Genomic DNA, 17,308 nt, shown 5'->3' with positions numbered 1-17,308 from the left:
ATACAATGATGTTCCCTTTACCTCGCTGCCGAACACGATGGCTTACATTCTGCATGTCTTCTTACGTGTGTAGAAAAAATGAATAAACCAACCGCCCACCACAATCTTCTTTAAATCCCACACGCACTAAATTAGGGATGTAGTTATATTTAGTTCAGTTTATAGGTTTCAATCACCGCAGAAGTGGGTTATGGGAGTGCTAGTTTTTTGTTAAGATCGAGCATTGTGAACTGTTAGACTTGGGCCTTAGGGCAGGTTCACCCCTAATCTTTTTGCCTTTATTTGTGACCCTGTGTAGTGATTTTTGGGTCTTGGCGCACTTTTTCCCTGTGTCCCAGAGTGAAAGTGCGTGCGTGTAGTATGGCTGGCCTGCCCTCCCATAGGAATGCATGGGGAATGTGTGTGCCCTGGTAGTTCCTGATGTGTGGGGAGTGCAGGCTCGAGTTTAGTATGTATGAACTCGTGAGAGTGAATGCTGCGCAATGGTATGTGCGGCTTGTATGTGTCTAGAAGGGAAGTGCTACTTCTGGACATTGATGTATGTGTGCAGTGAGGATACTGGAGCGTGATTGGCTGGAGCTGGCTGGCATGCCAGGCTCCAGGAAGTCTGGATGGGTCTGCCCGGTGGTGAGTGAGAGATCAGCATGAGTGATGTGTGGGAGGAGTAGATCTGTGTCCTGGATGGGCTGGGTTTTCCCCACACAATGCTGGCTCCGCCCCCCTGTGGTTTGTCTAATGACCCTAGCCTCCCCAGTGAATGAAAGGGGTGGTTGGGCCATCAAGGGTACTCCCAAGCCAGCTGCAACTGGTTTCCCCCCACCCTGCACCTCCTAACAAAGGAATTCTCTGTATAAATATGGGGCTGTGTCCCCACAGAGGATGTTCTACTTGTGGATCCTTGCCAGAGGGGGCTGTTGCTGCTGCTGGGGCCAAGAGGACCGCCACTTGGCTGTCTCCCTGCCTGGAGACCCAGTGTGCTGGCTCTGGCCCTGCCCTGCCCCTCTGCCTGCCTCCAGTCCCTGCTGGAGCTTTTGCTTTTGACTTAGAGTGCCTGGGGGCGCTCTTATTTGATTTATAGCGCTAGGAGCGCTTTCCTGGTGCCACAGCGCTCAATAGCGCTTTGCTGATATTTGTAGCGCTAGGAGCGCTTTCCTTTAGCCCCTAAGCGCTGGGTGCGCTTTATTTCTATTATAGCGCTGTGGAGCGCTTTTTGCCGTTTTTTTGGCCTAGCGAGTGCCTACCTCGCTTTACCTTTATTTTGAAGGCCGGTGCCACCCGGCATTGCCCCGTGGTATTTATTTGTTTAAGAGCGGCTGCCCACGCCGCATTGTCCCGTGTTCACCGCCGCAGCCCGGGAGCCCTGAAATCCGTTGCCGGGCCGCTGCCTGTTGCGACCCGGAAGTCCCGCCTCCTGACCCCCAGGGCCGCGCTGCCATTGGCGGCCCCGGCGGAAGTCAGGCGGAGGGAAAGGAGACAAGGCCAGGCGGGAGACGAACGAGGCGGCCGGTCGTGTCCCCGAGGCTCCCCGAGTGGAGAGAGGAGCCCCGGGACGAGAGGAGCCCCGCCCGCCCTGAGATAGCCGGTGAGTGAGGCAGAAGGGAGGGGCGCCGGGACACATTGTCGGTGTCCGCCCCCTCTCCCCCCGATAGCGCGATCTCGCGCCATTTGATGGAGTGAAGCCACGAGGGCTTCAAAGCAGCATACCTTGGTTCTCTGAGCGGCCCCGGTTGGCAGAGGGCCGCTCCAACGTGGGCAGTATTCGTTTTTGAGAGCCATGAGGCTCTGAGGGGGCATTCTGTTCTGCGAGCCCGGCGAGGCTCATTGCCCCTAGTTGTTCTTTGAGCCCACGAGGCTCTCGCCCCTATTTAGTTAGAGCCCACAGGAGGTTCTGGGGGCATTTGATTAATTTAGAGCGCAGGAGCTCTACATTGCCTACTTTGTTTTGCGAGCTCAGAGAAGCTCGAGGGGGCAGTTGATTTATTTAGAGCCAGAAAGGCTCACAGCGCCCACAGTTGTTCTAGAGCCCCAGAGAGGCTCTTGGGTGCCAGTCATTGTTCTTGAGCCCACCTGGCTCCAACGTTGCCTACTCGCTATTCACAACTGTCCAGCACTTAGTGGACAGTTGCTACGTTTAGGCTTTTGTGTCTGTGCTGCCTGCGCAGACCCCCTGACACTGAGACTCAGGGCATTCCGCCCCTTTCGAGGCCAGTTGGCCTGAGGGACATTTTGAGGGTTGTGCTACATGCACCCTGCGCATTGTGATTTCTTTGCTATATGATTCTTGCGCAAAAGTTCTAACCTGCACCTCTGAATGTGTTTTAATGTTACATGTGCAATTCTTGTTCTTTTATTCCCCTTTGCTAAAAGTGACCTGCTTAGGTAATTCTTTATGTGTTTATCCCCTTTGCTAAAAGTGACCTGCTTAGAGGATTGTTGGTGTCATTACCTTTGCTAAAAGTGACCTGCTTAGGTAATGCCTTGTTCTTTTATTTCCCTTTGCTAAAAGTAACCTGCTTAGAGGAATGTTGATGTTTGATTGCCTTTGCTAAATGTTACTTGCCTAGGTGATTATTTTAGGTTTCCTTCCCCCTGCGTGATTTCCCTACAGAGACTAGGGTGGCGTAGGAGGTGATAGGTTTTCCTTCCATAGGTTTCCTTCCCCCTGCGTGATTTCCCTACAGAGACTAGGGTGGCGTAGTAGGTGATAGGTTTTCCTTCCATAGGTCCTAGCTCCCTGCGTGATTTCCCTACAGAGACTAGGGTGGCGTAGGAGGTATTTTCTCTTTACCAGTAGTTACTGGTTGTATGCTACATTTACTATTTCTGTGTTACAGTCATTGTATGTTTATGTGCTAAAGTGTTATACCTACAAGTATTATTTCTAACAAGTGCATACCCCTGACAGTGGTCCAGGTGGCCCTGTCCTGTACATAATCCCTTGTAAATCTTGCCCGTGCCCGTTGGCACATTGTAAAGTGTGTGTGTTATCTAATGTGTTTTTATTATTATAATACAAAGGCTATTTTTGATATAACCTTGTGTGGAGTTTCCTTTGTGGTGGGCCTTTGGTTGTTGTCGCTGGGGTGCGCGCGCAAACGCTTTACACATCGCCTCTGAGATTAGCCTTGCTGCTCGCGCCACGTTACCTAGAGGGTGAGCGGGGGTTATCTTGGTGTGTGACTCCCTTGCCCTGACCTTGGAAATGGTGATCCCTGACTGACCTCGACGCGAGTCTTGGCCGGCCAGGGTCCCGTTTCTAACATTGGTGGCTAGCGGTGCGGATTGGACTTGCGTTTGCGTTGTACCACAGTGGCGACGGGCCACACTTCAAAACTCTGCAATTTTAGATAACCACATTTTTGGGATTATTGTTTTTTAGGGAAGTTCAGTTTTGCTTCTCCTGAAAGGTGTCATTTGTATTTTGTCCAGTACCTTGTTCCCCGCCCTGCTCCCAGAGTTTGGTACCTGTGTCGCTAGTGGTCAGGTTGAGATAATCAGGGGTGGTAGAAACTGCCTTACCGGTCCGAGGGGAGGGTGTGTGTGAATGAGTGGTGTGTTACACTGGACAGTGGAGTGCAAGTTCTGAGATAGGAATCTTGCTGAATTTTGTTGATTGTATACTCCTGTTTAGCTCAGACCCCCAGGTTCCCTGTGTGATCTCGTCTCTAGAACGTCTGCCAAAATGGAGCCTGTTTTTGATCTCAGTGATCTAGTTTGGTACAGTATGCAGGAGTTGGAAAGGTTCTGTAGAGAGAGAGACATAGGGGTGGATGAGTCAGATACTGAGAACCAACTTAGGAACCACCTGATCCAATGGTATAAGGATCAAAGGGATCTTGAGCGCAGCGAGGAAAGGGACCAGGCCACATGCCATGAGGGTGGTGAGTCGGTGGGGAGCCCTGAAGATTCTGATGAAGAATGTGAGTTGGATGATGACAGTGGTTGGGCCCCAGCAGATAGTGAGGACCCCATAGGTAGGGAGTCCCTTGCTGGGCCCAGTGTCAGTACCAGCGCCCCATCCCTTGTCCTGTCCCCAGAAGAGTGGGAAGATAGGGAGAAAGAAAGGGAGCACCAGTTAGCGATGGAACAGCTCATGTTAGAGCATGCCCAGGCTATGGCGCAGCTAGAGATCGAAAGACTCTTAGCGCAGGAGAGGATAGAGGTGGAGAGAAGGGCCATCATCCGTGAGAGAGCAGCCCTAGAGGATAGACTCTTCCCTGCGCACAGTTGTAATTGTCTGGATTCCCCAGGGAGGGTGGAGTCCAGTGGTGGCAGCTTTTTAAATGTCAGTGTAGACAGTCCCACTCCCAGTTCCCCGAGTATGGTTCCTGTTTCCCCAGAGGAGGAGAATAGGTTGAGGTTTAGGAACCTTAAGAAACCATCTCACCAGAAGTGGGGGTATTTTGTGGATGACTGTTCGGATGCAATGTGGGGTTGGCTGACGGCTAACTCGGACAATGAGGTGGACGGTGTGGTGAATATGTTCCTCAAAGAGCAGTTGCTCAGTGTTGTTTGTCCAGAGTTGCGCCAGCACCTGCTGAAGTTGAAGTGTTTTTGTCCTTGGGACCTTGCAGAGGAAGCAGAACGCTGGGACAGTGCGAGAGGTTCTTTTGAGTCACTAGTGAGTGATTCCAACAATAGTGGGTCAGGTGTCTTCCAGCCCAGTGTGGTGGAGGAGGGTGAGAGTAGCCCAGCTAGGTCCTTGGTTAGTGAGAAGGGTGTAGGGGCTGACTGCCTGTCTCAGTGGAGCGGGAGTGAGTGTGTGACCGAGAGTCCCCAGACGCCCGAAGCCCTGTCACAGAGCCTGGATGGTTTCTTTAGGGAACACCAGGAAAGGAACCTAGACTTGCCTGTTAGTTCACTTGAGGGAGATCTCCTAGTGTGTAGAGAACCTGGAGCATCTGTAAGCGGAGCTTCTATGGTCCTAGAAGCTGGCAGTACCGCTCCAGGAGGGAGAGTACAGAAGTCCAGTGAAAGGAGTGATTTGGGGATCGGATGTGAGTCCCCAGAAGTCCTGGAGTGCCAGGCATTGGTTCCACCGAAGGTTTTAGACCAGAGGTTGGATGGCCAGGTTCAGGATCAGCCTGACCTGAAGGGTGGGACTACTGTAATCAGTGTCCTGACCAGTTCTTTCTCCAGAAGTACCGCCCCGGTTGGGAGGGAGCAGGACTCTGGAAGGGGGTGCAGAGGGTGGGAGAGCCCACCTCTGACCCCGGTACCACCTGAGGGGTTAAACCCTAGGTTGGGAGAATGTTGTTTAGAGGGTACCCCTCGCAGGAGGAGGAGGAACCCTAGGAGAAGAGGTAAGGGGAGGAGAGCCTTCCCTGAGACTCCTGGTCCGCCTGAGGTTGTAGACCCTAGGGTGGAGAACCAGTGGAAGTCTAGCCCTGTCTTACAGACAGGAAGAGTGGAGCATGGCTATTATGTGCCAGGGGTTACTACCCCCCACTTTGTGAGTATACAGGATCCAGTGGTACCTGGGTGGCCTAGGGCCTGGTCCTGGCCGAGGGCAGCTGGAGAGTATCAGTGGGGTACCCCAGTTAGTCCCTACAGTAGTTTTAGAAGGAACCCTAGGGGTTCACCGTGGCGTAAAACAGGAGGGTGTCCCTGCAGTTATGGGCCCGCGTCCTTGTTTTATCGCCCCAAGCAGGGAAGCCCATCACGGTGGTGATCTGTCTGCCCTGCGTTTTGGCTGGAAGGGGGTCGTGTTAGACTTGGGCCTTAGGGCAGGTTCACCCCTAATCTTTTTGCCTTTATTTGTGACCCTGTGTAGTGATTTTTGGGTCTTGGCGCACTTTTTCCCTGTGTCCCAGAGTGAAAGTGCGTGCGTGTAGTATGGCTGGCCTGCCCTCCCATAGGAATGCATGGGGAATGTGTGTGCCCTGGTAGTTCCTGATGTGTGGGGAGTGCAGGCTCGAGTTTAGTATGTATGAACTCGTGAGAGTGAATGCTGCGCAATGGTATGTGCGGCTTGTATGTGTCTAGAAGGGAAGTGCTACTTCTGGACATTGATGTATGTGTGCAGTGAGGATACTGGAGCGTGATTGGCTGGAGCTGGCTGGCATGCCAGGCTCCAGGAAGTCTGGATGGGTCTGCCCGGTGGTGAGTGAGAGATCAGCATGAGTGATGTGTGGGAGGAGTAGATCTGTGTCCTGGATGGGCTGGGTTTTCCCCACACAATGCTGGCTCCGCCCCCCTGTGGTTTGTCTAATGACCCTAGCCTCCCCAGTGAATGAAAGGGGTGGTTGGGCCATCAAGGGTACTCCCAAGCCAGCTGCAACTGGTTTCCCCCCACCCTGCACCTCCTAACAAAGGAATTCTCTGTATAAATATGGGGCTGTGTCCCCACAGAGGATGTTCTACTTGTGGATCCTTGCCAGAGGGGGCTGTTGCTGCTGCTGGGGCCAAGAGGACCGCCACTTGGCTGTCTCCCTGCCTGGAGACCCAGTGTGCTGGCTCTGGCCCTGCCCTGCCCCTCTGCCTGCCTCCAGTCCCTGCTGGAGCTTTTGCTTTTGACTTAGAGTGCCTGGGGGCGCTCTTATTTGATTTATAGCGCTAGGAGCGCTTTCCTGGTGCCACAGCGCTCAATAGCGCTTTGCTGATATTTGTAGCGCTAGGAGCGCTTTCCTTTAGCCCCTAAGCGCTGGGTGCGCTTTATTTCTATTATAGCGCTGTGGAGCGCTTTTTGCCGTTTTTTTGGCCTAGCGAGTGCCTACCTCGCTTTACCTTTATTTTGAAGGCCGGTGCCACCCGGCATTGCCCCGTGGTATTTATTTGTTTAAGAGCGGCTGCCCACGCCGCATTGTCCCGTGTTCACCGCCGCAGCCCGGGAGCCCTGAAATCCGTTGCCGGGCCGCTGCCTGTTGCGACCCGGAAGTCCCGCCTCCTGACCCCCAGGGCCGCGCTGCCATTGGCGGCCCCGGCGGAAGTCAGGCGGAGGGAAAGGAGACAAGGCCAGGCGGGAGACGAACGAGGCGGCCGGTCGTGTCCCCGAGGCTCCCCGAGTGGAGAGAGGAGCCCCGGGACGAGAGGAGCCCCGCCCGCCCTGAGATAGCCGGTGAGTGAGGCAGAAGGGAGGGGCGCCGGGACACATTGTCGGTGTCCGCCCCCTCTCCCCCCGATAGCGCGATCTCGCGCCATTTGATGGAGTGAAGCCACGAGGGCTTCAAAGCAGCATACCTTGGTTCTCTGAGCGGCCCCGGTTGGCAGAGGGCCGCTCCAACGTGGGCAGTATTCGTTTTTGAGAGCCATGAGGCTCTGAGGGGGCATTCTGTTCTGCGAGCCCGGCGAGGCTCATTGCCCCTAGTTGTTCTTTGAGCCCACGAGGCTCTCGCCCCTATTTAGTTAGAGCCCACAGGAGGTTCTGGGGGCATTTGATTAATTTAGAGCGCAGGAGCTCTACATTGCCTACTTTGTTTTGCGAGCTCAGAGAAGCTCGAGGGGGCAGTTGATTTATTTAGAGCCAGAAAGGCTCACAGCGCCCACAGTTGTTCTAGAGCCCCAGAGAGGCTCTTGGGTGCCAGTCATTGTTCTTGAGCCCACCTGGCTCCAACGTTGCCTACTCGCTATTCACAACTGTCCAGCACTTAGTGGACAGTTGCTACGTTTAGGCTTTTGTGTCTGTGCTGCCTGCGCAGACCCCCTGACACTGAGACTCAGGGCATTCCGCCCCTTTCGAGGCCAGTTGGCCTGAGGGACATTTTGAGGGTTGTGCTACATGCACCCTGCGCATTGTGATTTCTTTGCTATATGATTCTTGCGCAAAAGTTCTAACCTGCACCTCTGAATGTGTTTTAATGTTACATGTGCAATTCTTGTTCTTTTATTCCCCTTTGCTAAAAGTGACCTGCTTAGGTAATTCTTTATGTGTTTATCCCCTTTGCTAAAAGTGACCTGCTTAGAGGATTGTTGGTGTCATTACCTTTGCTAAAAGTGACCTGCTTAGGTAATGCCTTGTTCTTTTATTTCCCTTTGCTAAAAGTAACCTGCTTAGAGGAATGTTGATGTTTGATTGCCTTTGCTAAATGTTACTTGCCTAGGTGATTATTTTAGGTTTCCTTCCCCCTGCGTGATTTCCCTACAGAGACTAGGGTGGCGTAGTAGGTGATAGGTTTTCCTTCCATAGGTCCTAGCTCCCTGCGTGATTTCCCTACAGAGACTAGGGTGGCGTAGGAGGTATTTTCTCTTTACCAGTAGTTACTGGTTGTATGCTACATTTACTATTTCTGTGTTACAGTCATTGTATGTTTATGTGCTAAAGTGTTATACCTACAAGTATTATTTCTAACAAGTGCATACCCCTGACAGTGGTCCAGGTGGCCCTGTCCTGTACATAATCCCTTGTAAATCTTGCCCGTGCCCGTTGGCACATTGTAAAGTGTGTGTGTTATCTAATGTGTTTTTATTATTATAATACAAAGGCTATTTTTGATATAACCTTGTGTGGAGTTTCCTTTGTGGTGGGCCTTTGGTTGTTGTCGCTGGGGTGCGCGCGCAAACGCTTTACACATCGCCTCTGAGATTAGCCTTGCTGCTCGCGCCACGTTACCTAGAGGGTGAGCGGGGGTTATCTTGGTGTGTGACTCCCTTGCCCTGACCTTGGAAATGGTGATCCCTGACTGACCTCGACGCGAGTCTTGGCCGGCCAGGGTCCCGTTTCTAACATGAACGAAAAAGGTCACGGGTTGGAGCCAATTAAGGGTTTTATTTTGCACACATGTGCGTGTGGGATTTAAAGAAGATTGTGGTGGGCGGTTGGTTTATTCATTTTTTCTACACACGTGTCTTTGCTGTTTAGAATAAGCACTGGGGAAGTAAACAGGATGAAATAGTGGGAAAGGTTTATGTTTTTATGTCTGCATAGCGCAAGGGTTAGGGAGAGGACTTCACATTATTTCGATTATTTATACATGGGATCTGTTTGTGGGAGTGCAGCAGAGGGTGGGTTATGGTAATTTTTTATGGGGAAGTTTGTGTTTACGTTATCATATTTAATGGTCCATATACATTTTGCGCTTTAGTCTCATTGTTTATACAGCTTTTTTGATTCATTACAGTGCCCCTGAGGAAGAACTTATAAGAGTTTGAAATGCATTGGGCTTTTACTGTGCTGGCTCGAAGGAATGTTATAAGCACGTATCAATGTTTAAGCTCATTCAGCGACATATGATATTTGAAAATGCGGAATAAACATTCTAGTACCATCAGGCTGTCTCTGGAGTGAATAAAAAAACTGGGATTACTTGGATTACTCTACTTGTTTACAATGGATTAATATTGATTACTGGAAGAAATATGGTTTACGTTGGAGGAAAGTCTCCTCATTGTCGCAGTGCAGCAGCGGGGGCACCAATGTTGCCCCCTTTGGAAGCATCTCACATCTATGCATTTACCAATGTGGGGCTGCAGCTTTTGACAAGCCTGTGAATTCTATTTTTTCATAAATAAATGAAGGTCAATTAACATCATTATGCCAAACTTGAAATCCCACATGCCCACACATTTTTGTTAGCTGTAGTAATTTAGGTCCATGCATTAACACATATTTTGACAAAGTGGAATACCACATTGCTCAACAATCCAGGAGTGATTGTTGAGAATTTCACCTGTCACTACCAGGAACATGGATGCTGGTTGCTTGCATAGTCCCTGTTAACAAACAGGCCATTTTCATCAATTCCACTGTTAGGTCTGAGGCTGATCAGATTCTCTGATTCTCAATGAAATAGTAATCAAACTCTTCTGCAACTGTATGGAAGTCCAAAACACAAACTCCTTAGTTGTCCTGATTCTGCCACAGTATTGCCTGCCACGACTGCACCACAACTTTATCTCACTCATGGCAATGTTAGTTCCACAAGCGCAACTTCTTTTACAAGGATTGCAAATTTGATCCAAGCATATCAAATTGTCTGTAAATATAGCAAAAGGCAAGGTGGTGTTCCATTTCACCTGGACTGAAATATCTTCAGAATATTTATTCCTTTCTCAGGGAAGTCTAAGACCAAGGTGGTCAGCATTCAAAACATCATCAGCACATTGACAATGGATTTATTGAATTTGCAGTCCCAGTGAAGGCGTGGAAAGTCGTGGACATGAAGGCAAAGGATTTGGTGTTGTCATCTGCCTCCTGGATTACAAACACCTCTTAGAGAGCCACAGTGGAGTGATAGATGTCCTTGTTTACATTAATGGTTGGGATGGGAAGCATTGAGCTTTGATGGTGCTCAAGGATTCTACGTTTTTAATGTGTCCCTCATCTTTTTCTGTCTCCCCAGTCTCACAGTGTGAGGAATCAAATGGTAACAATGATATGACACAAGCTTCACCACAACACTGGGGAAAGTATTCAGGCTCTTCGCCTTCCAGCCCGCCTCCAATGGATGACATTAATGGTTCAGAATGCAGCAAATCTGGTGAGTAAGAGAAACCTAGATTTATTTTCTACTTCGTCAAACTTTCATTACAAGTCAGCTGATTTCCAATTATTGCTGCATTGTCTCAACATATCCATCACACATCCTCAGGACCTTTTGTATATGACACAGGTATTTTATTGTCGTCTGCTTTGGTCTTGGTAACCAAAGCTGTGCATAAGGCGAAGCCATTTTATTCCCTTCACTACCTTTTGAGGCATATGGTAACCTCTACAGCGCTTGCAGTTCTTCCCATTTTACAGCTCACTCTCTTGTAGGTTCTATTATGACATTAAAGTAATACTCATATCAACCCCAGCAGTATTCAAAGAGCATCTCAGATAGTGCCCATTGTAGCAGTTATAGAGGTCACCTCCAAGACTTTCTGGTGATCAGGTTGGCCTCTTGTTTCAATCACATGATTTACATGCTAACTCTGAATCACCGATTCACCACTCATTCCAAAGACTCACTTTTTTTTATCATGCACAATTTTTAGTTTTCATAATTGCTCAGAACACAGAATGTTCAGACGCTTGCAAACACACATCCATGTCACGTCCCTATACTCGTCCCTGACTTATCTTTCCATTATAGATACCACGGTTCTTCCTATGCTTTCTTGTCGAATGAAACTTTGAAGTGAAAACATATACATTTGGTATCTTCAAATTTAGGCTCTTGTTTCAAGCAGTTATGAACATGAGCATAGTGTCTCAAAAAGCAAAGTTTCCATTATAACAGCATCTGAAAGGAGCACTCAAATATGTCATTTCACTAAACATTATTCAGGCTGCATTCATTTTGGGATTGCTTACTGGTTATTTTCATTACTGTGAGTCCTGGTCTTTCTCACCGAAGTACTTACATACTTGAGATGAGTTATCACTTGGAGGCAGGAAATCCCTTATTCCAGAGTAAGCGAAACTTTATTATCCCTCTTCCCCAAAGGTCTCCTCATCTACCCATTGGACCTCACCCCCCCCCCCCCCCCCCCAAGGGTAGACGACATTTCAGTGCCAAGTACCAGCTAACACTGACCCTAAGTAGAACAGCCATAATTTGGGAAACCAGAGACCAGGCCTCAGGAAGGTTGGGAAAACGGACTGTGAAGAGGAAAACTAGGATACACAAAGGAAGATTTCTTGTATTTGAGATATTATCCCACAGCCATCTTCCTCATCTCAGTCAATTTATACATCTTCAACAACTGTAAGAAATCAAAATGACACATTCCAGAAATGCTTAGTGGTGCACCCAGACAGCTGGACAGGACCAAGCACAGGGCAAGTAAGAAGTCCAAAGAGGCTTTTGGCATCCTGAAATACACACAAGTGTGGAAGAACGCTGAAAGAGGTGGCATGAACAAACAGAACACCCAGAGACATAGGATGGATTAAATGCAGACTCCCTAAGCGCAGGGAGCAGCTTAGAGAGTCATCACAGAATGAAGGTGAGGCGTCAAAGACTAACCCCGGATCGGGGAAAGAAAAACGAATTAGGACAGTTACGGAACTGAGCACTTCCAAATCAATGAACAGTGTGTATTACAGGGACATACATTCACTCAAGTATGGAGTACCTACATATTCACTTGGATGTTTCTGTCCATCCTTATTGTTTTATTAGTGTGCATTAATGAAATTTCAATAATACTGCATGAACCCAGGCACTGATCAATCAAGAATATTAGGGGGTGTTGTGCACGGTTACGTAGACTGTTTTCTTACAACAAAGACATATCTAGAGAATTCTCGGGGTCTACAGTGGTGAACATTATAGACCCCGAAAATTCTCCAGATCCGTCTTTGTTTCTATTATTTTGACTTTCTTGACCTTTTTTCAAAAATGTTGATTTTGCAGGCAGAGATCATTATTACTTTCAGGCAAGCAACATGGCCAGGTTTAAAATTTGTTAAATCATGCCTGCCTCGTTAACACCGCTCAGACGTTGTACACCTCTCAGAGATGTTCAAGCATCCATTTATGACTTGCTGTCCTAGCGGGCAGCTCCTGCATTATGCAAGGCAGGCAGCCTCGGCAGGAGGCTGCTAACACCAAAATCAATTCATCGGAATATATTGGAATAAATACACCTAGGAAGTGCTGCACAGCATGCTTAATGAAACCGCACAATCGACAGCTTTCACCATTTGATTTCTGGTCCGTCATTCGTTTAATTGCTCTGGCGTGATTTCCTTCCCCCAGTACAAGTGTACGGAAAGAATTTGCTCAAAATACAATAATGGTTACCAATTCTAAATCAGCAGCGAGACAAGCTAGATCACATGTATGATTTACCAGGACGTAAAAAGGTTGATACTTCTTGTTGCATCACAAATATTGCATTATTTACTGACCTATTTGTTTATTTTACAAAAGTGTTTATTTTTTAATTGTACCTCTTCACATCGCTTCCGGTGAGATAGACACAATATACTACTTATTCATTTCAGTGGGCAAGGACGGTATACAATGTAATATTAAAGTGGTCACAGTACTGGAGTTAAATTCATCCTGGATGTATGTAAATGTGTATGGCAGGTACCATCTTGATATGTTGATAGGCTGTCAACATAAAATCTTGAATAGAGGAAATACAATTCTACACACTGTAGATATTATGGTCAAGACGATGACTTGTACAAGCCCGTGGTATTTAAATAATTTGTTTTGTATTCATGCCAGGGTTGAGGGAACTTAAAAGAGCGGACTTGACCTTTATAACCTTTATTTAATGTACATAACCTGCCGGCTGTAAGGACCTTTAGACGGTGGGCCCCAGTGCTTAATTTGTGCCGGTGCTTTCCGGTGCTTAGAACCGGCACTTATTTCTTAGGGCCGGGTCTACACTGTAGGCAAGTCCACATGCAGTATAAGTAATAATAGGATGCGGGCTCTGGTCGTTTAGAATGTTGCGGAGTGGTCTTGCCACCATTCCAGTCTCTTCCTAGTCCTGTGAAGAGGTGATAATCACACGATTGCATGCGTGCGTAAAATACTTTAAATTGAATACAGTGGCTCTGCCGCGCGGCCCGCCTAAATGTCAGCCACACACACACCAAATTACCTACTGAAACTGAAACTGGCTGGGTCCCTGCCTCAGCGTAGGCTACAAACACTGTCACACCCCATTTTCATTTTACTTTCATTCATTGGTAGCGCGCTTGCGTAATGCACTAGTACTACCAATAAAACGATTGAAAAATATATTCCCTCCATGGCGAATCATGAAGTTTGTCCCCCGAATCGGACCAATGAGTAGTGCTTTTACCTGCGGTCCGCCCAGCCTACTGCGCAGCTGCGCCCTTAATCATTATCCGATTCCTACGAGACAAGCAACCAGCGTGTGGTGCTGCAGGCCTCCTCCCTCGCAGATTAATCAAAACGTAAAATGCTGTCCCAGTAAGTAATGCCTTTCACCATATTTATATTTCTCTACAATTTTGAAATTAGAAATGTATGATTATGCTAAACGTTTTATACTGTGGGGCCCGAGGTTGCAGCTCTTTTTCCGCTGCTGCTGACTTTTGGAGCGAAATCTTGTTTCTAAAGTTGAAAGCTAGCAGCAGTGGCGGAAGTATTGCAGCCATGGGCCCCACATGATAAAACGTGATTTATCATAATAATCAGTATGAATTGTACACAAATGTAACATTGAACACTAGTACACAGCTGATGGCAGAAACACACGACTATTTGAACGTGGGATTATCTTTCATCAGACATGTATAGAGCAGCCTTTCGGTGCTTGATGGTAGGTGGACTATTGATTGATTTATTTAAAGTTCTGTATAAAGTGTACCAGACACAGGGGGGTTGAAGTGCTTCACAGAAGGAAACAATTGGAAAGTTGCATTTCAACAGGTATACAACCTGGAAGTATTAAACCTATACAAAGTTCAATAGGAATTAACATCGTCCAGGCATTATTTTTAGATTTTTGACATATTATTTGGTTAGTAGGCAGTGGTGAAAATGCAATAAAATGTACTCCGTGATCACATACATTGGGGTTAAAGGCTTACTTAAATGGTCGCCTTTGAAAACGTGGGGTTAAGGCACCAGCTGCAGATCTCTTTGTGAACCTATCTTCCATACTGCTTATAATATTAGTATTAAAACATCTCTGGCGGTTAAGGTGCTTACTGGAGAGATTGTTTGCAGACTAGGCAGGTTGGCTCATCATAAAATACCATAGAAGATTTGTCTGTTTGTTGCAAAGCACAACCTCTAGCATGCATGTCACAGGTTTGTGTTTCATGTAGACAGTTCAGGGGGTTACTGCTATTGCTGCAAATGACTTTTACAAGAGCTCAAGCTATACTTATAGCATTGAGGGCCTGGAATAGTCTGAATAGTCAAACTTTCAGGAGTGTGATGGTTAATAGTTGCTTTGGTACTGTTAGGGGCAGCAGTGGCTGGAGCAATGTGTGGCACTAGCTGCAATGTCCTCTTGGTGAGAGCCCAGGCACTTATTTTTTTACAAATTAAGCTGCGCAGGTCTCAGTCAGCTTGTGAGACTAATAAATGGTGCGAGTCAGCGAGCTAGTTTAGAAGGCATCTGTCGGCAGAGGTGACAACCCTTGTAGTTAGCACCTGTATTTATAGATGAAGAGGGACAGAGCAGTAATGTGCATGCTCATAACTAGTAACGTCAAATGTAAACTAATTTGTATACCTCACAGATACAGCCTGCAAATACACACACTTAAGCGGTAAACACACATTACAACGCATTTTTTACAACGCACTACCATTACAACGGAACTTTTACAACGCAAATACCATTACAACGCATTTATTTACAACGCATGTTTTTACAACGCAGGTACTTTTACAACGCATACCATTACAACGTAAGTATTGGTAAGTATATAATTATATTTAAAATGTTATATGTTAGGTTTTTTTTAAAGGGGTATTTTTAGGGTTCAGGGTCAGTTTTAGGTTTTTGGGTAAAGGGGTATTTTTAGGGTTCAGGGTCAGTTTTGGGTTTTTGGGTAATGGGGTATTTTTAGGGTTCAGGGTCAGTTTTGGGTTTTTGGGTAAAGGGGTATTTTTAGGGTTCAGGGTCAGTTTTCAGTTTTTGGGTAAAGGGGTATTTTTAGGGTTCAGGGTCAGTTTTCAGTTTTTGGGTAAAGGGGTATTTTTAGGGTTCAGGGTCAGTTTTCAGTTTTTTGGTAAAGGGTTATTTTTAGGGTTCAGGGTCAGTTTTCAGTTTTTTGGGTAAAGGGGTATTTTTAGGGTTCAGGGTCAGTTTTCAGTTTTTGGGTAAAGGGGTATTTTTAGGGTTCAGGGTCAGTTTTCAGTTTTTGGGTAAAGGGGTATTTTTAGGGTTTAGGGTCAGTTTTCAGTTTTTGGGTAAAGGGGTATTTTTAGGGTTTAGGGTCAGTTTTGGGTTTTTGGGTAAAGGGGTATTTTTAGGGTTCAGGGTCAGTTTTCAGTTTTTTGGGTAAAGGGGTATTTTTAGGGTTCAGGGTCAGTTTTCAGTTTTTGGGTAAAGGGGTATTTTTAGGGTTCAGGGTCAGTTTTCAGTTTTTGGGTAAAGGGGTATTTTTAGGGTTTAGGGTCAGTTTTCAGTTTTTGGGTAAAGGGGTATTTTTAGGGTTTAAGGTCAGTTTTGGGTTTTTGGGTAAAGGGGTATTTTTAGGGTTCAGGGTCAGTTTTGGGTTTTTGGGTAAAGGGGTATTTTTAGGGTTCAGGGTCAGTTTTGGGTTTTTGGGTAAAGGGATACAGGGTAAAAATAAAATTAAATTAAATTTAAATTAAATTAATTAAATGAAATTAAATTAAATTAAATTAAATTAAATACAATTACATTACATTATATTAATTTTAAATAATATACAATTAAAAAAAAATATATACTTACCAATACTTACGTTGTAATGGTATGCGTTGTAAAGGTACCTGCGTTGTAAAAAAATGCGTTGTAAATACATGCGTGGTAATAGTATTGGCGTTGTAAAAGTCCCGTTGTAACGGTATGCGTTGTAAAAACATGCGTTTTAACGTCATATATCCCACTTAAGCACGTACCTCTGTTGCAAATCCCTATGCAAAACCACAACGGGCATACACACCAGAAAGGGTCATACCAGGCTCTGAAACAACAGAGAGAAGACAGGATGTCCCTGCCACACATGATGGAAAATTCTGTAGATGTGTCAGATGTGCTGAAGCACATTTCGAGCAATGCACCACTTTACATAGACTCTGCAAGTAGTCCGGCACGGATGAAATGTGTGAGCTCAGCTGTCCATTAAGCCTCATCATTTACCAACAAAACACAGGCACGACCATGCACTGCATGGGAGACACGTTAAGCATAGAACACCTGTCACAACCGCGATTACTCTGGCAGAAAGGCAGCTAACCCTAACGTGGACCATCATCAACCCAAGTGCTCACATATGGTAGCATTGTACAAATCAGCGCCACTCAAATCGGCGTCTCAAAATGTTTGTCGACACTGCAAGCACCAGTAAGATATACACAGCCCTTTTTATCAGATCTGCAAATAATAGTCCCGTCACATACATCACACATGCAGTACATCACCCACATCAATATATCACAACTACCTCCCAAAACTATACCTGTAATATTGACTACAATTGGTAACATGACAGAGAGGCCTGGAGTGGTGATCTGAGCAGCATCATATAATTGTGAATGTGGAGTCCGAGGGAGGGGCAGTAGAGGTGGAAATATTAAAGCTGAAGAGGGCAGTTGAGTCATGATTTTGGCCTATTAAAGAGGTAACACATGGAGCAGATATTAATAGGGATTTTTTTTTTTAAAGTACCGTGTTAGTATTTATGTAGCTCGTTCCAAATTATAGGAGCGAGACACTTTTGAAGTGTTGAGTACACAGATGCCACTTCGGG

General features: G+C 46.7%; 1 protein-coding gene across 1 annotated transcript in view; it reads left to right on the top strand.

The window, feature by feature from the left end:
- The window catches only part of KHDRBS2 (KH RNA binding domain containing, signal transduction associated 2), a 1,768,831-nt gene that overhangs the window by 195,719 nt on the left and 1,555,804 nt on the right, over positions 1-17,308 (top strand). The window contains exon 2 of the mRNA XM_078646808.1: positions 10,278-10,415. Coding sequence (XP_078502934.1) covers positions 10,278-10,415 — 138 coding nt within the window. The remainder of the gene's footprint in view (positions 1-10,277; positions 10,416-17,308) is intronic.

Source organism: Lissotriton helveticus, chromosome 6 (genome assembly GCF_964261635.1).
Source record: "Lissotriton helveticus chromosome 6, aLisHel1.1, whole genome shotgun sequence".
Classification (NCBI taxonomy): domain Eukaryota; kingdom Metazoa; phylum Chordata; class Amphibia; order Caudata; family Salamandridae; genus Lissotriton; species Lissotriton helveticus.
This window is presented reverse-complemented; position numbering and strand designations above follow the sequence as displayed.